This window comes from Canis aureus, chromosome X (genome assembly GCF_053574225.1).
Source record: "Canis aureus isolate CA01 chromosome X, VMU_Caureus_v.1.0, whole genome shotgun sequence".
NCBI classification, from domain to species: domain Eukaryota; kingdom Metazoa; phylum Chordata; class Mammalia; order Carnivora; family Canidae; genus Canis; species Canis aureus.
The window spans coordinates 29064258-29090331 of NC_135649.1; the positions used below are offsets into that span (position 1 = coordinate 29064258).

The following is a 26074-nucleotide window of genomic DNA, read 5'->3' on the forward strand; positions in this document are numbered from 1 at the left end:
TGGTTGGAAAAGCTAAGTTAGAAGGGGTCTAAGTGGTTATGTGGTAAATAGAATGGGATCTGCTAAGGGTAATGGGTTCCAGCATTGCCAGTCACAAGCTGTGTAACCTTGGGCAAGTTACTTAATCTCTCAGAGTCAGTTTTCCATCTGTAAAACAGAGATCATAATAGTTGATAGGTAGTAGAGTGGTCAAGAGTGCAGGGTAGACTGCCTGGGTTAGGCTCCCTCCTTTGCCCTTTAATAGCTGTGTAGCTTTGAGCAATTAACTTAAACTCTCTGTATTTCAGTATGCTCATCTATAAAATGGGTCTATCATTAGTACCTACCTTACAGAATTGCAGCAAGGAGTAAATGAAATAATGTATCTATAGTTCTTAACATAGTGCCTGATGCTTATCCTATATTAGTTATGTTCTCCCTTTCTTATTCCTATTGTAATGCTCCTTCCTTCCATCCTTGTCTGCAGAAATTGCATCTATCATTCAAGGCCTGCTCATATGCAGCCTCTTCCATGAAGACTTCTCTGATTTCATGGCCCTTACTCTAAAAATGTACGAAAGTGTTTTCCTGTTGCTATGGGATAAGGGATATGGAGAGGCATCAGAACTTGGTGTGGAGGGGTATTGGAGCCACTGGTCAGGATAGCACAGGGTTGGAGGTGCAAAGAAGGAGCTGAGATTTGCATGTGGAGTTCAGGCATTTGAGTCGAGGGTAAAAAAAGGACAAGAACCTGAGGGTAAACCAACAACAAAGAAATCCACACTGTCACCCTCCATTACTCCCTCCTCTTCTGCCCCAAACATTGATCAGGACCAGGAGTCCAAACCACACAGAGACTATGGTTGAGAAGATGTGTGTGGAGAGCTGGAGGTGGAGCAGAGACAAAGAAGCACAGGTTATCACTGAACTGATCATATGTAGTCATCACAGCATTTGTAGCACAGGAGAGAACGAGAGTTGGAAGTGGGCATTGAGAAAGGTGAGAGCAGTAATTTGACAAGATGGATTTCTCTGCTTGGTAGACAGTTGCCAGGAGTCTCAGGCCACCCCACACTAACAGTAACAACTGGTCCCTGGCTTTATCCACGCTTCATTTCCAGAGCAAGGAGGCATAGCAATTCCAGGCTTTCTCATTTGAATCCACAGAGGCCTTGGGGGCAGAGAGAACATGAGGAACACAATCCACATTCCTTGGAGTCCCAGGCTACAGGAATGTCTTAGGACAATATTTCTCAAAGTGTTTGTCATCTGGATCACCTGGAGAACCTTTGAAAATGCAGGCACCTGAGCACCTCTCCAGGGAGTCTGCATTTTGACATTCAGTTGATTATGATGCGCACTGAAGTCTATAACTACCTTTCCATATGATAATAAATGCACTTTGAAGGATTCTCAATGATGAAATTCTCATGAAAGGGGTTAAGAAGGGAGACACTGAGCTTATGGGGTGCACCCTTGAGAAGCTTCCATGGTAGGGCAGGGGGCAGCATGAGGACACTCACTCAGACTCCTGGAACAGGGGCCAAAGGAGGAATCTCTGACATATTTTTGTTTTTGACAGCATTGCACCAGAGGTGGACTCTTGAGACAAAGATTTGAGGGCCAGTAGTTGGGATTCCAGGAAACACTGACAGAGGAGTGAGAAAATGAGACAGCAAAAGGAAAGAGCCAGTCCACAGTTATTCCTGAGCAGCTTAGCTATGAGTGCTTCTGGGAGTGGTACGTGAGGGCCAGGAAACTGGAGCCTTTGTCCTTCACTCCCCATTCACCATTGGCTGATAGCTTCCTAGTGTATTAATTCCTACCCAGCACTTCTGACTTGTCTCATTCTCCGGCTGGGAGAAAGGCTTCCAGGGGAGAATAGCACGTGCTTACAATAGGAGGCCACTGGCATGGATAACAAAGGCTAGTGCCAAGGGGCCATGGGTATGGCACCCCCAGCACCTGCTGCAATTGTAGTGGCCCTTAAGTCACACACACTGCCACTTACAGTTTGCATACGGCTTTGCTATTCATCATTTGCAACAGATGGAAAAAACAAACATGAGGTGGGCAGTAGAGCGTCATGGTGGTGGGAGTGGAGCCTGGAGTCAGACTGACCCAGAGCACCAGTTCTTCCTTTTTGTTGGCTGGGTGGCCTTGGACAAGTCACTTTACCTCTTTGAATCTCAGTTTCCACATCTAAAATAGGAATCATAATGGCACCTACTTCATAAGGTTATTGTGAGGCCTAAATAAAGAAATGCATCAAAAATTTCTGGCAGAGCAAGTAGCTTTAAGGGGATTCAACCAATATCGTTCCCCTTTCTCTCACCCTTGTCTTTACTCATCTCAGGTACCCCATAGCCTAGAGCCCCAGTGTATGGCACCAAGGTGATGTTCAATAGATGTTTCTAGCACAGAAGGTTTAAGTCCACCTTGGAGAAAAGTCCAGATTGCTTAGAAAGTGGTAGAAGAAGGTGCCATTTAAAATAATACAAAATTGAGAAAAGTGTATTGTTCAGAGGGATATTGAAGAAGTTCAGATGCAGGGAAGACTCTCTTCTGGAGAGGAAGATGCCTTTTTGACTCAATTTTGAATGACTGGGGGCAAGGGGCTGTTGCTGGCAGGGAGAAGGGAAGAGAGGATCCCTGGTGGAAAGATGCCCTGGGCAAGGGCCTGGTGGTGGGACAGAACAGAAGACACACATATGCTCACATTTATTGAGCTTTTCCCATGTACAAGGCACTGTGTAAACTGATTTTTCACACGCTTTACCTCACTGTATCCTTACCACAACCCTTGAAGGTAGGTATTATTATTAATTTCATCTTCCATATCAGGAAACCGAAGCCCAGAGCAGTTGGGTAACTTGCCTGAGACCTCACAGGCAGAAAATGATGGAGCCTGGAGTCAAAATCGGATCTGACTCCAAAGCCCAGTCACTGGGTGGTAGCAGCTATACTAATGATTACTGATCATAAGAACTATGATTTGACTGTGGGATGATCACTATGAATGAATTCTCCCACTATGAATGAATTCAACAAAAACTGAGGACCTACTGTTATTATGTATTATTACCAAAGGGGGGAGCAGTTATGGCCCGAGTCTTTGGAAATTCTCCTTTGTTGCAGGGCATCCTGGGAATTTCTCTTTGCTTTCCCCTAATTATTTCTCAAAGCTGTGGGCCTGGTTCATATGATCCTGACTCCAATTTTCGATTCCTTCTCAGTGTACAACATGAGTTGTCATTGTTTCATCGCAAGCTGCACTTGTGATGAATGCTGGATAATCAGAACAAAAGCACAGGAAAAATAATTAGGGGGAACCAAAAGGAAGAGGCTCACAGCCTTGAATAAGAGACTGTGCGGAGGTTTCTAGGACTCAGTCCCTGAAGCTCTGACAATGTATTTTGATCCTTGTCTGCATGCAAATGAATGACTCCATCAAATCAGAGGCAGTTTGTCACTGTGCAGGTTATGTAGCTAGTTAATTAAAAGTCTGAGTGAGCTGGTGCATCTCTGCACTGGGCTCTGAAGATAACCAAACCTATGTCCTGACCAGGCAATTTAATTTAAAATAAGTGACCTCAATTGGGTAATGGCTGCAAGTTCAAATTCAAGAATCGCTATAATTAGTCCCAGATGGATCTTAATTGTTCTTCCAGGAAACAGAGTGGGGAAGGGGGAAAGAGAAATGCCCAAGCCCAAAGTAAAGGTTATTAGCCATACCTTTCGAAAGTAGGGGAGCTGACTGGGGCAGGGCATAGGTATTGTGGTATAACAGGAGTTTTGTTGCTGCTTTTCTATATACATCCTTCCAGAGGCGGTGTGTAAAATGGGTCTAGCTCTTTTTGAAATAAGGTCTAAAGAAATTCAGCATTCTGAACCATGTGGTCTCAGGCAACTTAACCTTCTTATGTCTGTTTCTCACCTATGTAATAGAGAAAACCCTATTAACCCTACCTACCTCAGAAGACCAAAGGAGATACCTTGCAAAAAAGCTTGGAAAAACTGGAAAGCTCTATAGGGCAGTGTGTATTCTTGCTTTAATCCAGGAAAGTTTCCCAATCAAAGATTTTTGATTTTAGAGTATAAGGCCCTACACATATGCTTCTTTTTATTTTTCCCTTAGGCTCTGTCATAAATCAGGTACCTTCTGAACTACACCTCATATCTGTGTGGTGGTACGTGATGTTCTAATTTCTTAGGAGGTGTACTTAACAGAGCTAAAAATGATTTTGGCTTTGTGGGTTTTTGGAAGAAGTCAGATTATGAAATCAGATCCTTCTCCATTCATGTTAAAATAAATCTTAGACTTGAAATTACATGCTGGCACAGCACTATGGTACCATGAGGTTAGTGTAAGTCACGGTGAGAGCAGGATGGCATTATCCCTGCTTGTTTTTTTATATGAATGCTTGAGTTTCTCTACAGTGTTCTGGTACATTCTAATTGCCCATATCTTCCCAAGCCTTGGAAGCCAAATTAATAAGAATTTGTACAATGGTAAAAACAATATAAGTGAAAAACTCCGAGTACAAAGCCTTGGAAGACCAATAATTTGACCATGTTGGGCTGCACGAATGACTGATTTTGAAACTGTTTTTCCCCACCTTGATTTCACTTTTTATGGTTTTATGGTATTTATTTTAAGGTTTATTTATTTATTCACAAGAGACACAGAGAGAATGAGGGGCAGAGACACAGACAGAGGGAGGAGAAGTAGGCTCCATGCAGGGAGCCCTATGCAGCACTTGATCCCGGGACTCCGGGATCATACCCTGAGCCGAAGGCGGACCTCTGAGCCACCCAGGCATCCCTTGATTCCACTTTTTAAAGGGAATTGTATTGTGATACCCGTTTGAGTCCCTCTTAATGGAATATAAGCATCTAAGACAGATTTACAACCTATGCCTACTGACAGTAATCACAACTGTTTATCCTTCAAGCCTAACCAAAACTCATTTAAGGAGCTTGCTTTTAAATCAGAGTCTGCGTTTTGCCTTGTTAGATGAGCCAAGCAAATAATGGAGTTGTGTCTTCCAGAATTGCATTATTATCGAAGGGCCGTGCCTTTTGCTGAAAAGAGCTTGAGGTCATAATGAACAAATAAACAAACAAAAAGCCCTGGCTCCACATTACCCTTCATCACTGGGAAACACTCATCCGTGGTAGGGAGCAGCAGAGGACACAGCTTTGCTAGGATTTTGCAAAGGTTAAAGTTATAGGCCGAGCCGTCATTTCTACAAATCTCCCCGGGGAGTTCCTGTAGCGCAGCATGAATAAAAGGCACAATATGCAGTGCATGCAGGACTGGCGATTATTCTCCAAGTGATAAATGTCAGGACTTTTTTTTTTTTTAGCTAAAAAGTCAAGAAGCTAAAGCTATTTATTTAATTCAACAAATATTTATTGAGCACTTACTAGGTTCCAAACTGTTTTGGATGCTGGGGATACAGCAGTGAACAGGATACAAAAAGCCCTGCTCTCGTGAAGCCTAGTCTCTTGTTGGGTTAGCTAGTAATTTACTCCCTCCTGTGAATTCCTATGTGGTTTCTACCTCTCATCTTTCTCTCCCACTACTAATTGTGTGCCTAATTTAGACGTGTGTCCTGGGTCCCAACTAGACTCTAAGTCCTTGAGGGCAGGGCCTCAGTTTAAATTTACTAGTGTGCACATCATTCAGCACAGTGCCCCGTGGGGCATATTCAATCAATGTTTGTGGATGATGAGAGAAAGAAGACGACTCGGAATACAAGGAAGAAGGATGAGAAGTGACATTAACTTGAAATGTTCTTTCTGGGGTAGTACGTTTTCATATGAACAGACTGCCTTAACTGATACAGTAATTCCAGGCAGTTGGGCTGGAAGTGGGATGGGGTGAGGAGACTGGTGGCCTATTCAGGGGGACCTATATGTAGATTTCTATTTGGTCCATGTATTGGCATAATCCTGGGTGGTGTGCCACGAAGGGTGTGGATGTTAAAATCAAATCTGGGTTTATATTCTTGGTTTTTCACCTCAGTGTCTTCATTGTAAAATGATAGTGTAGTTTAATCCCTAGGTAGAATCCTCTCATTTTGGAGACCGTGTTACTGCATTTCCTGGTGGAAAAACCCCATTTCTTGAGGATCAAAAGGTCATGATGAAAAGATAGAGTCGTGTTCTGGCCAATATAGCCTGTGTTCTTATTGGTATCAAGTTTCTACTATTCTGCTTTATGACATCTGAGCTAATCTTAATCTCCTAATTGGCACTGCTTATTAGCATTCACTCTGACAAGTAGGAAGTGGCATTTATCATACCTATTCAAATATCAACTTCCACTCCCTTCCACCAAACCAGACAAACTACTGGGTCCTTGAAGCCTCAGTTCAACAAATCATGAGGAAGAGGCCTCCCTGATCTTCAGGTCAGGCTGAAGTAGGCATGTTTCTTCTGCATTCCATCAGGATCTGTGTTCTCCTCGGTCACTGTACTTATCACACTATACCATGATCATCTGTTTACTCTACTGTGTCCCTACTAAACCATGAGCTCCTTAATGGCTCTCTTATTTGTTTTTTACTTTCTCATTGAACTTCTTACTAGTTCTTATCCATGACGACAGACTAGGCACCGTGAATAGGAATGTTGTCTTGCTTTCAAGGAGAGCTTGAAACCATCTCCTTCCATTTCAGCAGATCTGCTGGAAGGGATTGTGTATCAGAGCCTTCTGTTTCCTTTTCTCATGCAGTTAAGAAGATAAAGCCATTCACTTGTTTCTCCCACTTCAAATAGTATTCTGTTTGTATAGATTCTATGAAGAGGACACTTGAGCAACGGGTCCTTTTCAGTTTCCATAAATAACCAGATCTGAGCTAGTCTTGTTTATGCAAAAAGCCTTTGTCAGATATGCTGGGTTCTGTTGAGATGAGATTGCCAACGGAACCATCCCTCTCTTCCTCTGGACTACAGTAAGGGGAAATTCATTGCCATCTGACAACTTTTCAGCTAAACTCTGAGCAAAGCAAATAATATGGAACTCATGAAATTACTTTGCAGACTGAACAACTTTCATTATGTTTGGAGAAACCAGACTATTTTCTCTTGGCTCAGTACCTAGACCATTATTAACATTACTCCTTTTCTTTAAAAAATACAGTTTGATGGCAAGGCTGTCATGCATGCATTGACATAAGAAAGTTAAGAGAATGAGTTGCAGGTCACTGAGTGGTAAGGACCATAAGAGAAAGTGGCGAGGATTACATGTGTATTGTCTTTTGAAGGTTCTAGATCACTGGCTATAGTTTAGTAAGCAGGGTATTGTGGTGGAGGCTGCAGTGGACTGAATCACTGGGGAAGTAGACCATTGGGAGGTTTTCTCAGGCAAAAACTGTCATCCTATTTGGTTTCCGTATTCTGCAATTAGTGCTTTATCTTCAACAGGTTGGGTGTGAGAAGCAGCCCATAAGTCTTCTGGGGAGGAGATGAGAACCACATTCCCCCTCCCTAATGAAAGCAAATGCCTAAGGATTTGGGGAGGGACCTGCTGCCACCTGCTATTGATGTAGCTAATGCAGAGGAGCTAAAGGCTCTGTTGGGAGATGCACTTTCCTGTCACTCCTTGCACTCTCTGATGGCTTGGTGGTCGTTGCCATGGACACCAATAGCAAAGGGGTTTGGGTCAAAGTTTGAAGGATTGCACTGTGCTTGAGTGAGTGAGACTGAAATTAAGTTAATGCATGTACAAATAAGGTGTGTTTCTTTCCTTTGTGCCTTTGAGAAAACTGCAACAAAGCAGTCTGTCAAGTAACAATTGATTTTATATTGGCCAGGGAAGGGGGAGGAGGAGCGATTTATTGAGTAGGAGGTTCTCAAGTTAAAGCACAGGCAGTAGTTTGAAATAGGTCAAGAGAAGTGAAAAGGACTCTCAGAGCTGTTGAGGACATAACAGTGATGGAACTTAAGAACGGCCATTAAGAAGCTTTCAATAGTGCCTTCTTTGACGGCCTAGTCTACTGCTTAGGTGTCCCCAGATTTTCATCTCTTAATCTAAGACACAGTGCTATGAGGTTCTACTCTATTTTGGTTCTTCCTTCTTATTTACCTGTGCAAGTGTGCATGTGTCTTTTATTTTTATTTTTTTGACATTTGAGAAATCTTTATCATTTCTGCAGAGGTGCCTTCATATGTGTAACGGCTGTGTAAATGCCTTTCAGGTACCCACCATAATTTCTATAAGAAAACTCTATTAATATTTATTGAAGTATAGTCAACATACAATGTTACACTAGTTTCAGGGCTACAACTTAGTGACTCCATTTTGTACATTACTCAGCTCTCCCCATGAGAAGTGTAGTCACCATCTGATCCCGTACAAAGTTACAATAGTACTGACACCATTGCCTAGGCTGTACTTTCTAAATTTCTGTGGCTTATATATTTGAGAACCAGATGCTTATAGCTCCTAATATTCATCTATTTTGCCCATCTCCCACCTGCTTCCTCTCTGGCAATCAGTCAACGTAATCCATCACATTAAGAAGAGAGAGGACAAAAACCATACGGTCATCTCAATAGTGGCAGAAAAAGCATTTGACAAAACACAACATAAAAAGCATAGTGGGTTTTGAGGAAATGTCCATAAACAGAGTAAAGGCCATGTAGGAAGGCCTGTAGCTGATGTTGTACTCTACGATGAAGACCTGAAATCGTCTCCCCTAAGAGCAGGAACAAGACAAGGAAGTCCCCTATTAGCCCTGGAAGTCCTACAGTAGGAATCACACAAGGAAAAGAAAAGGAATCCACACCTCTAAGGGGGAAGTCAAACTGTCCCTATTTGCAGAAGACACGGTACTAGAAACAGGAAACTCTAGAGGCTCCACCAGAACTGTTAGAGCTAATGAGTGACATCACTTGGGGACACAAAATGAACATAGAAAGATTGGTAGCGTTTCTGTGTATCAACAATGAACACTCAGAAAGGGCACTGAGGAGGGCACTTGATGGGATGAGCACTGGGTGCTATGCTATATGTTGGCAAATTGAACTCCAATAAAAACTAAAATAAATAAATTAATTAATTAAAAAAAAGGAAATTAAGAAAATGACTCCACTCTCAGTAGCATCAAAAAGAACAAAATAATGAGACTGAACCAAGGAAGTGAAAGGCTTGTACACTGAAAACTGCAAGACTTTGGGAAGACATTGGAGCTCATGGGGTGGGAGCCTTCATCTTGTTAAAATGTCAATAATCCCTGAAGCAACCCTCACTTTCAGTGGAATTCCTATCAAAATTATGGTGGCAGATTTTATTTTATTTTTTTGCATGTGTCTTTTAGATAGAATTGTTTCAAGGTTCTGATTTACAAATCAGTTCACCCAGTTCTGTGTTCCCATTTTTAAGATTGGCAGGCACATTTTCTGGCAGTGCTGAACTTTGAAAGAGATGGCAACCTTCCTGCCCCTGTCCTCAATAATGATCCACTTATAGCTAGAATTTCTACTGTTGGGGCAATTAAAGGCATGAAAATGATTGAAATTAAACCATAGAAATTTGAATATAATACCTCTATTTGGCCCACAAAAACCACAATCAAAGCACCTGCCACCCACTTGGTAGCACTCACAAATCCAAACCTTTAAGATGACTCCTCCACTTCAGTCTCCCTCTCTTGAGATTCCCTCTCGGAATATAGAAGAAGCTTAAATGCTTTTTGAGGTCTTAGGCTCAGTGACTACACATTCCTTTCCTTGTTCATTTCTCCTCCTTAGGAAATAAGGTGCAGTGACTCTAATTATAATGCTTGATATGCTTGATATGTGTAGACTTGCCCTCTGAGGATCTTAGGATACCTTAGAGAAATTTTCCAATTCATCTTAACATCATCCTAGCAAGGCAGGGAAGGATTCTTATATTTTATGGCTAAACTCACTAAGATGATGAAAGGTGTGATGGCTATACAAGGCCACACAGTGATTTTGAGATAGAACTCAGCCAGCTTTTGGGCCTTTGGCCTAATGTTGGATTACTTCAGAAGATATTGGTCAACCGCTATTCTTTTCCTGAGTAGGGTATTGGGGGTTCATGTATATTTGGGAGACTCTTTGGTAGCTATATTTATTTTTAAACGTTGAAGAGAAAATAGTGGTGCCTGGATAATTCTCTTTTCCACTTACCTCTACCTCTAGTGGCATAATAGTAATTGTCACCAGTCTCCCCAAGCTCTGGCCCTTGCCTATTGAATGGTGTTCCTTACTTGTCAATTTGTTATAGCCTCTGGGCAGAGACAGAGCTGGACTGAGGGAAGGCTGCCCCAACAAATATGGGATTTGACCAGAAAGGCTAGTTGAGGTGGTTGGTAACAAACTGACCAAGGGCTCTTTCCCATACTCCCTGTCATCAAAGTCCAGACCTTGGCATGGATCAATTCATCGCCATTGCTGTTCAGTGTTAGGGCAGTAAAGAACCTGAGTTTGCCTCTTTTTTTTTTTTTTTTTTTAATTTTTTTGTTTTTTATTTATTTATGATAGTCACACAGAGAGAGAGAGAGAGAGGCAGAGACATAGGCAGAGGGAGAAGCAGGCTCCATGCACCGGGAGCCCGACGTGGGATTCGATCCCGGGTCTCCAGGATCGCGCCCCAGGCCAAAGGCAGGCGCTAAACCGCTGCGCCACCCAGGGATCCCTTGCCTCTTTTATTTTATTTTTTATTACTGCACTTATTTGGCTTGGTGTCTCTCTGTAGGAAATCCCAGAAATCTAAATTATTTTAAACATACGGGTCCTGTGGCAACAGGAGCAATAACTAGCTTTTGTGTTGCTGCTGTAAACTGTGGTTCTTGCAGCCCTTATGAAGCTGTTTGTTACAGCATCTGTTAGAATCTAGGACAAGACTCCTGTAATCATGCAGCTGTGTGATGAAGCTTCTAATTGCTACATTTTTGTTGCTCTTAATCTGGGGAAATTTCCTAATAAAGCAGGATGATGATTCTAAAAAATTCATTAATGTTTACAAGGCAGTCATTCTAACACATAGGACTTGTCCAACTCTCAGTACCTGCAAAGGCTCACCTGGCGCATTCACAGTGTAAGCCATACAAAGGAACAGGTATCAGGGTCTTTTCCTCCCATGCTAACTGAAAATGCATTCTTTGCCTATGGAGGGATAAGACACCTATGTATATGGTCAATGTTTCCTTTCTTTCTATTTTTTCTAAGGACCTGAGGTCTCACTTGATTAAGTGATGGGATCTACTTAAACAAAGGAAGATATTTTTATTAGTGCTATTTTTGCATTTGAATTGGTTCATATTAATTTTGGAATAAGGTAATAATAAGCTTTAATCCTAAAATGTTGGTGTTAATAGATGAGAGAGAAGATCTTTTGATTTAATGAATCTTTACTGTAATCTACTATCCATTGCTATGCGAGAAGGGCACCTGAGCAGGAGGATGACAATGAATATGGATATGATGGGAAACTTATGGTAGGCTTGTGATGAACCAACAAACCTCAGTTAATCAGAAGCCAACTACCAGAGATTCTTGATAGGAATTTTCCCCAGTCATTTTCCAGATATTATGAAGGCTGATGTAATATTTATATATACATTTGTACAGAGCTTTGTTCAACCAGAAAATCCTATTAATGGGAGCATTTGTTATTCTGTACTCTAAGGATAGAAGTAAATGATAAACTTCCAGGCTGTATCCTGGCCTTGGGGCATAGCGTTTCAATTTCCCCCTTCATCTGTGTCTCCAAGACTAAGCAAAGCTCACTGATACCAAGGCTTGCAAGATTCGCAGTCAGCAAAGACACATTCCGTGATGGTCACCAGCCTGGCAGTGATCAGAGAAAGTAGGAAAGCCAACTCACACAGTTTTAGATACTTATCATACTCTGCCTTCCAGAACAATTGCATTGCTTTAATCACCCCTGCTACTATATAGCATGAAAGACATGTCCTTCCGCCTGCCCATATTTAGGATGGTATGGTAACATGGGTTGGGACTCAATATTCCTCCAGTTGCCTACCTTGTTTTTCACAGCTCTGGAAATCATATATAGCCTGTTGGAACTGGAAGGGACCATCATATAGAACACAGTCATTTTACAGTTTAGGAAATGGAGGCACAGAGGGATTAAGTGAGTTTTTGGAATCCTACAGCTTGGGGCTAGAACCCGGGTCTGCCTCAAGGTTTCTGTACTCTGGTTTATAAAACTCCAAGATGCTTCCAGTCATAGCAAGGACTCTCATGAGGTTCCCTAATGAAACCTAATTTGAATTTGTGTTGATTTTTAAAATAAAACCCCCAAACCTCATAGGAAATAATCAAGCAAATAATTAAATACCACAATTTTTTTAAAATAGGGGGAAGGAACTCTTGTTTGAGCAAGAGTGGTTCCTTTTTGAGACCAAAGCTTCTATCATCTGAAATAAACAAGTGTCTTGCTGCTTCAAAGTAATGATCTTGAATGGGGTTTTTTCTCTTTATTTTCCCAGAGGGGATTTGTTTCTAAATAGTCACAAAGCCAGTCTAGCCAGTCTAGTGTGAAGTATGACCAGAGAATCAGACCATCTTTTTAATAAGCTGAAGATAAAATCTCTAAATATAGAATATTGGTGTCTGCTACTAACTATTAGGATAAATATCTTTGCATTTTAGGGAACAAGTTTGTTTAAGGCTGCCAGTGAGTGCTGAAACCACCTAACATGTGGGAGACTTTTACTGCAAGTAAAAGTGTGTGGCTCTGCCTGCTCATGTAGGGCCTGGAGGCTGGATGTTAGGCTGGACTTAAGAGAAATGATGTCTGCAGGGAGCATCTTTAAGAAATCCAACCATTTTGCTTTTGGGACACTGTTCTGCAATTTTGTGGTGCATTTTTGCTTCAAAATATCTATTAGGGTAGTTCAGTATGTATTAAGTAATATCTTTAAATCACCATGTCAATAGGGTAAGAAATAGAAACTATGGGACACCATAATTAGTGAAATAATGAGAAAGGTCCCTGAAAAGGATGTATGAGGCAGCCAATTTCATTTCAGAGAGAAACTGGAATGGCTGAAGGTGGGAAAAGAAAGGGAACATCTAATAAAATACAGTAAGAGATGAAGGAAGACTAATGGGTATGCTTGGCTATGTATCACATGTATGTCTGGAAGTATGACCATTAGGATATTGGGGAGCAGGAAAAGCAAAGAGGAATGGGGTCTTTATTATAATATTATAATACATATATGCCTTATCATGTGCGTGGGGGAAGAAGCTGGAGAGGCGTCTGTAGATGCCTTAGAATTTACATTCTCTGATGAATGAACTCCTATGCAAAACTACGCTGTAGGCTTTTCTAATTCCTTTTATTCTACCAGCAAACTATGTACCTTGTCTTTATTATATTCTTTTACATTTGTTGAGATATGCTGCTCTCTCATTTGATTTACATTGCTAGGGGCTGTTACAAATTTTAAAAAGGGAAGAAAGAGAATTTCTATTTCTTCCAATAGTGCCTAGTACAGTACTCTAATATAAGCCCTTGTATGGTGTTAACCTCAGAACAGTTGATTGGCCCTTGTCTTGGAAATTTTCCATGTACATTACAACGCCTGTTCCAGAGGTCTGACCCCTTTGCCTTCCTTCTTCATGAGTTGCCTCGTAATTATGCAGTGATTTCTTAGTTAGGTAAAGAATTATTTACCCATTCCAAGAGATCCCATTCTGTGTGGTCCTTGTTTCTCTATCATGGGGATATGGCCTTAGATCATCCTTAGAAATCCAGATAAATAACACCTACCAAATACTTTATGTGCCTTTAAAGATTCTAAAAGACTTCTCATTTAGTCCACTGTAGACACAGGCTCATAAATAAATGTCATCTTGCTTTGATTCAAGGGGTCTCCAGTGTCACCGTACTATCTCCTATCTAGTACCAACCCATCAAAAAATTTGAATGTCATGGAGGACATAGACTTGAGTGTGAAGTACAGAACCACTACCATGTGGTGGCAGAAGAATATTTAGCTCTCAGCTTATAACCACGTCTCTGAAAGTGGGTCTCTAGAAGAACTCTGGAATTCTAAGCATAGTGAATCTTTCTTAGACAAACTCTAGTGTTGAAAAGGAATTGACCAGGGGGTGCTTGGGTAGCTCAGTAGATTAAGTGTCTGATTCTTGATTTCGGCTCAGGTCATGATCTCATGGTTGTGAGATCAAGCCCCGCATTAGGCTCTGTGTTCAGTGTGGAGTCTGGGATTCTCTCTCTCCCTCTCCCTCTCCCTCTGCCCCTCCCCCTGCTCATGCTCTCTCTCTTTCTCAAAATAAATAAATAAAATCTTAAAAAAAAGAAAAGGAATTAACCAAATGTAGTGCTTGAGGGTGTGTTGCAGCAGTGGGCATGGAAAGGAGGAGAAAACTGAGTAATTTTATTTCCCTAGCACTGTCCCCCAGACTCATAATTTATCTTAACCATGTCCACTGACCATCTTCTTCTTTGGACTTTGGATAGGGTAAAAGGGAATATCTATGGAATAAAGCAAAAGATATGAGAGTATCAGGAAGATTCTCTGGAGTAGACTGTACCCGCCTCTGAGAGACAGAAGTAGGATAAAAATCTTCCAAGAGTGATGGGCACATCACTCTCTCAGTTCTACTGGATACTTGATTAACTTTTTCACAGCATTTAGGCTAGTCAGGAAGAGATTCCATTACTGTGAAAAAGTGCTCTCCTCAACCTGCCTCACCAAACAAATATCATGATAGGTAACTGGAAGAGCTACATTTACACAGAATGAGAGTAGAGTGTTGAGAAAAACCTACTCTTGGGAATAACTGGACATTTTTACTGAGGCATTTATGTTTTTAGGTATGAGAGACATAGGTGAATAGGAGCAGATTCACCCCTAACGTTTTTGGAACCCACACCAAGAATACAAATGGAGGACCACATACCCTATATTTAATGTTAAAATGTCCAGAAACAAGGCATACCTTGGCCTGGCCTGTTTATCCACATGTCAACCCAAATAAAGAGGTAAAACTAAGGCAAGCTCAAGTTACCAGAAATTGAGTTTGTGGAGGAATAGCAGAGGAAGTGCAATTCCAGGGAATGCAAACTGTAGCATGCTACAGGTAAGCCCATTTAGGGTGTGTGGTGGGCTTATGGGCAAGGAGTGTGAAAAGTGGGGAAGTCCAGTCAGGGTCCAAGCAATAAGTTCATTGGCGTGAGGATGATAAGAGATTCTTGATGGATGTTCATTGGTCTGAAGAGAAGTCAGGCATTTATGGGAAGTATTTCTCTCAGTTCTTAAGTTTCATTTTCCTGAAGGTGCATGTGTGAGATTCTCCGTTTCAGATCCTCTAGTTCCATTTTAGATTGAAATCCTTTTACACACTCATAGGCTGCAGGCCATGCCTTTGAAATAGGTCAGGATGCTCAAGGACTCAGGCTCTCTCCCAGTCCGGCACTACTACCTGTGAGATCCACACACACTGCTAGGGCAGGGCAGGGCCCTGGGCTCAGAACTTCTGCCGAGTCACTGGATCTACCTGAAGCTGGGATGGGGCAGACCTGTCAAGTTCTCCAAGAAGCCAGGGACAGCAAGTTCCCAGCCCAAAGGCTTCTGATGTGGAGTTGCCAAGCAATTCTATGTGTCTTCCAAAATGACATCATTCAAGTAGTGCAGAGGGAGGGAGCACAGTTATCTGGAGAAACTTATCTGCCAAGATTCTTCACTTAGGCTGATTTGGGGAGGCCAACTGTAAACAAAATCAGCCATTTTTCTCGTTTCCTATTGCATAAGTGGTCAGTTTCTCCTTCATTGCCCCTGCCCTTGGCCCACTCCCCCTTAACCCCGTGTACCTTTGTGCTCTGATCTGGGGAGCCCAATTTGGCTTATGTGTCCCTCTCCCTTTTTTCCCCTGATGCTCAAACAGCTACTAACCATTCAAAAAATCTCAAGACCAAAGGAAAAAAAAAGTCTCTGTGTTTTAGTGTTTGTGTTATGAGGAGTCCTCTGGATTTAAGGATGATAGTGGGTGAGAGTGAGAAACATGACCCTTGGGGGCCTGCTGCTCAAATCTAGTGGCTCAGAAAAGCTCAGCACCCATCCCAAACAGTTATCCTATGGGCATTTATGCTTTCTAAGAACCAGTCTTATTTTATGTTTGGTTTTCTGGGGGTTAATAAAGGGAAGAGGAACTGTTCCTTCCAGACTTTTCCAGTTACATTCAGGTTATTCCCTAGCAAGAGAAGGAGGAAACGGGTAACATCTAGGGCAGTTTGGGATAATATAATGGAGACTGTGGTTCTTTACCTGAGAAGAAATACACACAGATGGGAATGCTAGTTGTACTTACATATCACTCTGATAAAGTACTTCTCACAATTTATTCCTACTCTTGTGGGGCCCATAGCATAATTAGATTGTTTTGGCACCATAAGTAAATGAACTTGTTCATCATAAATGAGCTTTTTACCAAAGGGTAGGTTTAAGGGGCATATTTTCAATTCTGTGTTAATAGAATATGAATCCTCGTCAAGTGGAGAAAATATCTGTGAAATGCTTGTTGTTTAACAACGCTTGTTGTAAACAAAGCTGCTTTAGACCTCATCAGGATGCTTATCTCTTATAACCTCTTATTGAACCTACTCTGCTTGAAAACCTCAGTCAGACCCAAGGCTGATTAGTGCAGTGATTCACAGCATTCAGAGTCCGACTCCCTGGGTTCAAAATCTGGCTCCACCAGTTATTAGCTGTATAACCTCCATGTCTCAGTTTCCACATATGTAAAATATTCCCATCTACCTTACAGGGCTAATATGAAGATTAACTGATGTGAGATATATAAACATACATATCTACACACATTGATTAAAGTGGTATCTGGAACTTTTTAACCACTTAATGCCTATTTCTTATTAAAAATGCCCAGTTGTCATAGGTAGCTTGAGGTTTTAATGCCTTTAGTTATTTTGAGTGATGCTGAAAAGCCTAGTTAATTCTCAAATAGTCCTTGAGCTTATCAATCAATGTGTGTGACCCAATGTTACACTGGAGAAAAAAACAGGTCGTCTAACATGCTAATCTCATATTAGTGAGACCTGAGGCTAGCTCAAGTCTTAAACTCTGTTCTCATGTTAAGACCCTAGATTGAACTGGTATCTTGGGGAATCCATGAAGATGCAGTTCTTGAGCAACAGTCCCTAAATAACTAATTTCCATAAGCATGAAAACTTGCCCCTCATGGGCAAATAGCTACGGTTACCAGTTATTGAGTGCTACTGGGTGCCAAGCACTGAGTCAGGTCCTCTCCACAGATCTTTTTTTTTTTTTAAAGATATTATTTATTTATTTAAGAGAGACAGAGAGAATGAGAGGCAGAGACACAGGCAGAGGGAGAAGCAGGCTCCCTGCGGGGAGCTCAATGTGGGACTTGATCCCGGGACTTCAGGATCATGCTCTGGGCTGAAGTCGGCACTAAACCACTGAGCCACCCAGGCTGCCCTCCACAGATCTAATTTGAAGCCTCACAACACATGAGGATCCCATGAAAGAAAGAAAGTGGAATAGTCTTTCAAGATTAGAAATTGAGCCTCAAAGAAATTAAATCACTTTTTTCAAAGTCATGCAAAAGAGAAGTAATATAGTTAGGATTTGAAGTCAGGTCTATTTGATTCCCAGGCTGGTGCTTATTCAACTCTACCACAAACAAAATATTTCAAGAAGAAGGGATGCTAATGCAAACAGTCTCCTAGACTGGTAAGTCAGCTAAATGTTCCACAAGGAATGTTGAGAGTAAGGGCTGGGTACAGAACTGGAGCAAACAGAGGAGAGGAACTGAATGGTACCACTATGTGCTGAGTGGAGGGTGAGGCCAGAAGTAGGCATAAAGATATATATAACATTTTTAATTCACTTGACCTAGGTCTAGCCATTGACAAAAGTGCTCTAGTGACCCCAATTGCTACACATACTCTGGAGTGAACACTGTCTCTTTTGTGTTAAAGCCCTATACTTTAGAAGGACCCCTAATATTGCTCATCTTGATTGAATTGTTGCCTTTAAAAAAAAAACTATTGCCTTTAGAGACCCGACTTACTAACTTGGATGTTTCACTCTTAAAATGACCATCTTTGAAGTGACAGAGTTCTCAAATGAAAGGAGCTGAAGGATTGACCTGCTTCAAGATTCTGTCCTTAAGAAGTATTCCTTTCATATCATCACAATGAGGTCATTTTAGCTTGAAATATTTCCAGGAGAAATCATATATTCTGTATATTTCCTGAGAGTAGCACATTGCCACATGTTGGTTTGGGCCCCGCCAAGTTTGTGTATGCCATAATTCAAGCAGGGGCTATGCTGAGATTTCCCTTTGAATTATCTATGGAAAAAATAAAAACATGGCAAAGCCCAAAGGGGGATGTTTAGATGTCTTTAAAGAGATAAACTTAAAAAAAAGAGAGATAAACTTTTAGATATGCAATGGATAGGCAATTTAGGAAATGCCTTATCTGTTCATTAAAATACACCTTCTATAAGGATATTAACTTGTCAACAGACAGGATTAACTCAGAATATTTGTCTATTCTTGAACAAAATCTTAAAACTATTCTAGATTTGACTTTTCACTACTTTGGAATGACCTCAGCTCCATATTGCCTCCACTGGAAAGCTTTTACTTTCTTCCAGCTTCCTCTCTCCTTGTAATGAGTCTTTTCAAATGCTGACTCTCTATCTAGTCCTAGTTAAGCTCATTTGCTCTGGTCCTGTCCTTAGGCAGGCAGAGCAGTTGGCCAGTGCCCTCTTATGATCATTCCTTATACCTGAGGGTGGTGATGAAACTGCCTCTTGGTTCTCTTTCACTAGCCTAAACAACCCTAACCCCATGTGGCTTTTCCTTGTAGGGCCTGTTTTCTAATGCTTTAATCATTTTCTGTTGCTCTTTTATATAAATTTATTTTTATTGGTATTCAATTTGCCGACATATAGAATAACACCCAGTGCTCATCCCATCAAGTGCCCCCCTCAGTGCCCGTCACCCAGTCACCCCCACCCTCTGCCCACCTCCCCTTCCACCACCCCCAGTTCGTTTCCCAGAGTTTTCTGTTGCTCTTCTCTGGATCTTCTCCAATTGCTTTGCAAGTGTTTTGCAATATAATCTGATGAACAAGCCTAATCTAGGATTTGGCTTTGGCAAAATATTTAATAAATGACTTAGAAATTAAGGAAGGTGGTTCAGTGTAGGGGAAAGACCACTGGACTAGGAGTCAGAAGAACTGACTTTTGTCCTTGCTTTGCCACTTACTGGGATTGAGCGGAGCACCACATTTGGACAAATCATTGGAGTGTCTGTAAGCATCCATTTATCATCTGTAAATTTGGGATAAACACATCTGCCCTGCCTGCCTCCCATTGCGAGGCTCAAATGAGATAACGTATGTGAGAACACGTCATTTAGCACCAAGGCACTCTACAAACACTATGTGTCAGACACCTTGTAAAAGCTTTGCATATATTAAGTCACTAGTGTACAGTTATCATTCCCATTTTACAATCAGCAAATGGAGGCACAGAGAGTTGAATAACTTGCCCCAGGTCACACAAGTAGTGACAGGATCCACGCACACTGGCTCCAAAGTCCATGTTCTGAAACTCTCTACTATGCTGCCTCTCCAAATGGACTTTAAATGTTCAACAGAGGCATATCCTTTTGTGGGACCTGATTTTCAAAAGCAATCCACAAGTATGTGCTACTGGGATGGAGGATCTATTCTGTCATAGGTAGGAAAGTCCACAAGAGGCAACCTTTTCAAAAGTGAATGTTTAGATTGGTCATTGCATTAAGGCAGCTGTCCATCAATGGGGAGGGAGGGCCTCATGCACACAATATGGCAATAGGAATGCTATATCAGGTCAGGTCAGTGGTTCATTCATCCTAGTATACCCAAATCTTCCTATAGAAAATGTTTCTTCATTTTTAGATCCAACATTTACAGTTTCTAAATATTCTCTGTGAACTCTGACAATCTCTCATGGTTTCTTTCATCTGTCTCTAGCTCTTTTTCTATGTTAATTCTTAGAGCTGTAAGTTTGGAATATTTTCCTTGTAGTTTAACTGTTAAAGAGAGATATTAGTACCTCATTTGAGTCTTTCTGCTGTAATCTGAAAGTTGGAAGGAGTTCAAAAAAGAGCTTTGGGAAGGAATGTTAGAAGAATTTATATTCACCCTCTAACTGAACATTCGCAGGGAAATTAGAACCTATATCATGAAATGGGGGAGGTTATGCTATATAACATTATATTGAAAAACTGTTTATATTTGAAAAATTGCACCATATTGATGTATTTTCATTCACACCCATCAGATATAGAGTACAAGATGAACTTTATGCCAAAAATCAAATCTGTAGGGAATAGCATTATAGTGGTGTAACAGGCTCTTCTACTTCAGACTGTGTGACATGAAGTATCATTTTGTGGGAGACTATAGAGGTTTCCTTCTATGAAAATAACCTCAACCTCCAAAGTTGAAAACACCTTTGGAGGATAGGGGCATCTTTTATTTATTTATTTATTTATTTATTTATTTATTTATTTATTAATTATTTATTTATTATTCAATTTGTCAACATGTAGTATAACACCCAATGCACATCCCATCAAGTGCCTTCCTTAGTGTCTGTCCCCAGTTACCTCATCGCCCCACCCACCTCCCCTTCTGCAACCCTTTGTTTTTCAGAGTTAGGAGTCTCTCATGGTTTGTCTCTCTCTCTCTCTCTCTAATTTTTCCCACTCAGTTTGGATAGGGCATCTTTTATAAGAACTTGATACTGATTGAACTATAAATGTCATCATTCTAACCAGGATCTGTATAGTGAATTAGGATAAGTTTGTCAAAAGAATAGTTAGGAACCAATGAGAGAGTGATATCTCTGTATGTTAGCATTCAGTTCATTAAAAAAATGTTTCCTCTAAAGAAACATCATGTTGAATCTGTGGTTTAATTTAAATAATTTGTTTAGTGAGAAATCTATTTTTACATAAAAAATAAATGATGACAAATTCATGATATCATCAGAATAGGTTTGAGCAGAGAGCCACCATCTTAAACCTTTGAGAAATGTGTGCTTTAATATATTTTAATAAGTATCATGTGGCTGCAGGTACTTTTTTGCCCTTCAATGGAAGCATAGCAAAATCACAGTGGAACTTACTGAAATGTGCTTGATCAATATTCATTCATTCATCTGTCCATTCATCCACCCATCGGTCCAACACTATGTGCCAGGTACTCTATTGGACACTGAAGATATAACTATGAACAAGACAAACGTGGCCCCTACTTCATAGTACTTATGGCCTAGGAGAGATTCCTTAAATAGCAGAGCAAACAATCATGAGTTGATAGTTCTATAACAATTCTTTGAAAGAGGGAAAAAGAATAAGTGAAATGAACTCTTTAGCCTTACCTGGATGTTGCTAAAACTTTTTTTTGAACAATGTTCCCTGAAAAATTGTATAGAAAGTATTTTGAGGGATATTGTGAATGGACATATAGAAGAAAGGAAGATAGAATGTGATACATGAAAAGAGAATGGGTTTTTAAAACAATGTTAGTTTAGATTTCCTGAGAGGGTTTGGTAATAATGAGGTTTTTTTATTTTTCTTTTTTTAAAGATTTTATTTATTAATTGGAGACACAGAGAGAAGCAGAGACACAGGCAAAGGGAGAAGCAGGCTCCATGCAGGGAACCCCACATGGGACTCGATCCTGGGTCTCCAGGATCAGGCCCTGGGCTGAAGGCGGCGCTAAACCACTGAGCCACCCGGGCTGCCCGAGTATTTTTTTTTTCAACAGCAGTTTATGTTTCTTGGAGCAATTATACCAATCATGTAAAACAGAGCAAATTTTATTTCCCCCATTATGCAGATAAGAAAACTGAGGCATAGATATTTTAATTGTCCAAGATCTCATAGCTACATAAAATTCAGAGCTCTACCCACTGCACTTTCTATTACATCATGCTGAAAAATCCCAGACTCTGGTGTAAGACCCTAAAAAACCCAGAAGATTTAACAGAATTTGAGATATTCAAGAAGCCAAAGTTCCTGACACAAAAGAAGGAAAACAAAGTGCAACAAGGAGGATGTTCCTGTGCTTTAGGCTATTAAGTAGGTCACCCACTAAAAGGCTATTTTGGTATAAAATTTTAGAGGGCATGTAGTACATACACCAGCATCACTGACCTGATTCTTCACTTTCAAGATCTAAGAAAATCAAAGGCTTTTTTTTTTTTTTTTAAAGAAGGGAGGGGTGGATCATTTGGGCAGCTCAAGAGAATGTTAGCTGGGAAATCTGATTTAGTCAGGCTATGCTCTAGATTTCATGTGAGATGTGATTCACTAGAGGTGATGCCATCCTCAGGAAGGGGACGGCTTTGTGTCTCCACAATGCAGGGTCAGCGATTTCTCTCTTCCTTCTTCTCTTTCTTTCTCCCTCTCTCCCCTTCCCTCTCTTTCTCCTCTCTCCTCCTCTTCCCTTCCCTATTTTTTTTTTGCTTTCTCTTCTTATGGGGGGCATATCTGACAAATTGTTAATATTTAATTTGCTATAAAAGAGCTCTCCTAGGCAATGGCTGCTCACTATAATTTCAATCTCTGAAGCTGTTTTGGCCTTTAGGTACACTGGGATCGCATTAGAATGGAAATATTTCCCCTACAGTTTTGTTTATGGCAGCAGAGGCACTTTGTTATTAACTGGAAAATTGAGATTTCTAAGGAAAATAATAAACTTTCACCACGTTTCAATTTGACTCTTTACTCCAAACAGAGTATCCATCTGGCTTAGGGTGAAACATTTCTTCTAATATTTTTTAGTCTTAGATTTAAATATCTGAGCTTAGTAATGAATACCTTTTGGCCCACTGAATTATATTTTCCCCCACTTTAATTCCTTTTCAATTTGCTCACATTTTTAAAACCATAAACATTTTTTTCATATGCCATCTTACTTACAAAAGGGTCTAAGTTACATGTACACATTCTCTCTGTCTCTCTCTCTGGAACTGGTGGGATGTTTTTTGCCTTGACACTCTGCAACTACGCCCTGAAACAAAACCCTTCCCTTCTGCCCTGCCTAATCCCTTGTCTGTTTCCTACTGGGAGGAAGTTATGGAAAAGGAAGGGGATTACTTTGAAGCAGTCAGCGATCTATGAAAAGGAGGTGTAGAAGAGTGTGTTTATCTGATAGGTAGCATTAAATTGCAGAGACTTCCAGATTAATCACAGTATGCAATTTTCAACAGCTTACATTTTCTTTTCTTTTTTTTTTTCTGCAGCCACTGAGGAGGAAAAAAGATTAGAGAGACTATCAAATACTGTTGGCCCATCTAGTCTATTGGCTAACTTAATTTATTAGCACATATGGGAGCTGCCTGTGGTTGATGATTTAACGTGTTGGCTGGGGGGTGGCATAAATCTCAAACATACCTGTTCCAAAATTGTGTTAATCCTTTCAACTTCACAGTCAATCAGGTATCGCTTTTCCTGCCTCCTGTCCATTTCTTCAATGATGCGCCGGAATTCTTGGACGTCCTTTATGTTTCCCACAGACCTGGCTGTCACTTGCCAGTTGTTTTGCACTGCTGCTTCCATAATCGCTTGGAGAATGGAAAATCCTGAAAGAAGGAAGAACAGCGATGATGTTTTTCTTTTTAAACTCTTCCTGTAGGTATTAAAGGTTCTGCTTATTTTTGATACAGTCCATTGGGTCCCTTTGAATCAATCTTATCCACTGTGGAAAGCAGGCTTACTCATGACCCCAGTCTTAACCATCCAGATAATCGGCAACACTATCTTGCTTTATTTTTTTAAATATTTTATTTATTTATTTATTTGGGTCAAGGGAGAGGGGCAGAAGCAGACTCCTCGCTGAGCAGAGCCCAATGCAGGTCTCTATCCCAGGATCCTGGGATCATGACCTGAGCTGAAGGCAGATGCTTAACCAACTGAGCCACTCAGCATCCTCCATCTTGCTTTAAGGAAAGATTCTACAACTTGTAGGCACCAGGTTGGTCATTTATCAGGACTACACTTAAGTAACCACAGCTGAATTATAGTACCTAACTTTTTTTTTATGATAGTCACACACACACACAGAGAGAGAGAGAGAGAGAGAGAGAGAGAGAGAGGCAGAGACACAGGCAAGGGAGAAGCAGGCTCCATGTACCGGGAGCCCGACGTGGGATTCGATCCCGGGTCTCCAGGATTGCGCCCTGGGCCAAAGGCAGGCGCCAAACCGCTGTGCCACCCAGGGATCCCCCTAACTGTTTTGATTGACATGCATTATCAAAACACCTATGGAATGAATGCCAAAGTTTTTTCCTTGTTTCTGGCCTCAATGTTTCCTGTTGCAGTTCATGTCTTTCATCTTCCACTAAACATTCTTCAGAACAAGACATAGCTTCAATAGAGATAGAACCTTATAACATGGCTGATTCTTACATGGATGTCACTATCCAACAAGATAAATTATGTTTCCTAAGAAAAATAACTAAGAAAACCTGACACAAAATAACTAGGAAAACTTGAAAAAAGACAGCCTATAACAAAGATATCATGCTGGTGCTTTGATCCCAACATTATGAAAATGTTCAATCATGTTAAGTCTTCCTGAGTTTTTCCCCTTTCTTAATTAAATTTACCAGGGATCCTTCATTCCTTTTTAGTCAATTTACATCTGACAACTATTAACTACTAACACCCTATGCTGAATGGGAAAGACAATAAAGATGTGATGCTTGAGTTCTGGATAATCTTTTTGGAGGTAGGGTTTGAGAAGCTGGGAAGAACAGTGTATCTTAAAGTATGAGCCACAAAATAGCACAGCGTTTTTGTGTATTGGTCTTTTAGAGTACTTACATCTCTAATATTATATCTATATTTTTGCTTCTGGTAGGAATCCATAATCTGAGTATAATCTCATCAAGTACAGACATCATTTTATTGGGATATGGTCAAAAGCAGCTCTCTTCTTCCCATAAATTTGAATTGTTTTCCATTTATATTTAGGCAATAACAAATGGAGATGGGTAATGGGAGTGATTTGCAAAGCCAGAATGATCTGTGGCATGACCATTTGGTCACTGGAGCAATAGAGGATGGAGGAAAATCATGGTGCCCTTTGAACACATTCCAGGGCCCATCCTGTAGTGTAAGCAAGCTATGGTTGGGAATCTTCGTCATTGCACCATAGAAAATGGTATTGACATTTGGAGAGCACGCTTCAGGGAGATGGCAGCAGTGACTCAGCCGGTCATTATCACTCCTTTGTGTGCTGGGTGTATGCAGGAAGAAGATCACAAATGAGACCCAAGCACTTGGTAATTTCCAAATGAGCAATTTCAGCACAGGAGCTCAAAATTACAGATCAGAGTAAATTACCATTGCTTTAAATGTTAATTCTTACTCTTTTTAAACCAATCACGCATATTTATTTCTCAGATTTACATTTTCGTGTGGGTTTTCTGTGTTCTCTGTGCTTCAGTGGGAGTTGAGGGTACACGGTGGGGCCAAAGCATGGGATTAAGAAATAAACAGGAAGAAGGAGATTAAAGTATTTGAAAATCTTTCTTAAGCAGTGTACAATAAGGTCTCATTATTTTGAATCCTCCTAATTAAGAATTTATGAAATTCAGCAAGGCCTAGATTGGATTTTACTTCTATACTATCTATGAAGAAAGTATTGGCTGAATAATAATGGAAAGGAAATGACATCAGGGAGTCTCTGATATGTTTAAACTTTTTAAAAGACCCTTTAGCAAAAGACAAGTATTTTTGTGTATTGAGTCAAAAATCTACATTCTTATCATTTCTATTTGCTAGTCCTATTCCACCACTTAGGGTGACCCAGACAAGTTTAATCCCTTTACCATGTGACAGTCCATATTTTTTAATGACAGGTAACATATCTCCTCTTATTTTTCTTTTCTTCAGACTAAAGATGTCCCAATCCTACAACAGTTACTTTTATGACATAGTGATAGTTTCCCATACTGTTCTGTATCTCCCTTATGGATATTTTATCAATGTTTTATTGACCCAGATA

General features: G+C 40.6%; 1 protein-coding gene across 7 annotated transcripts in view; it reads right to left on the reverse strand.

Annotated features, from left to right (window-relative positions):
- GRIA3 (glutamate ionotropic receptor AMPA type subunit 3) overlaps positions 1-26074 on the reverse strand; it is a 276587-nt gene that overhangs the window by 119851 nt on the left and 130662 nt on the right. For all 7 annotated transcript variants that reach the window (XR_013374893.1, XM_077888879.1, XM_077888880.1 and 4 more), the window contains one exon: positions 23458-23645. Coding sequence is in view for 6 of the 7 variants with exons in the window: in XM_077888879.1 (XP_077745005.1) it covers positions 23458-23645 (188 nt within the window). In the remaining variant the exon portion in view is untranslated. The remainder of the gene's footprint in view (positions 1-23457; positions 23646-26074) is intronic.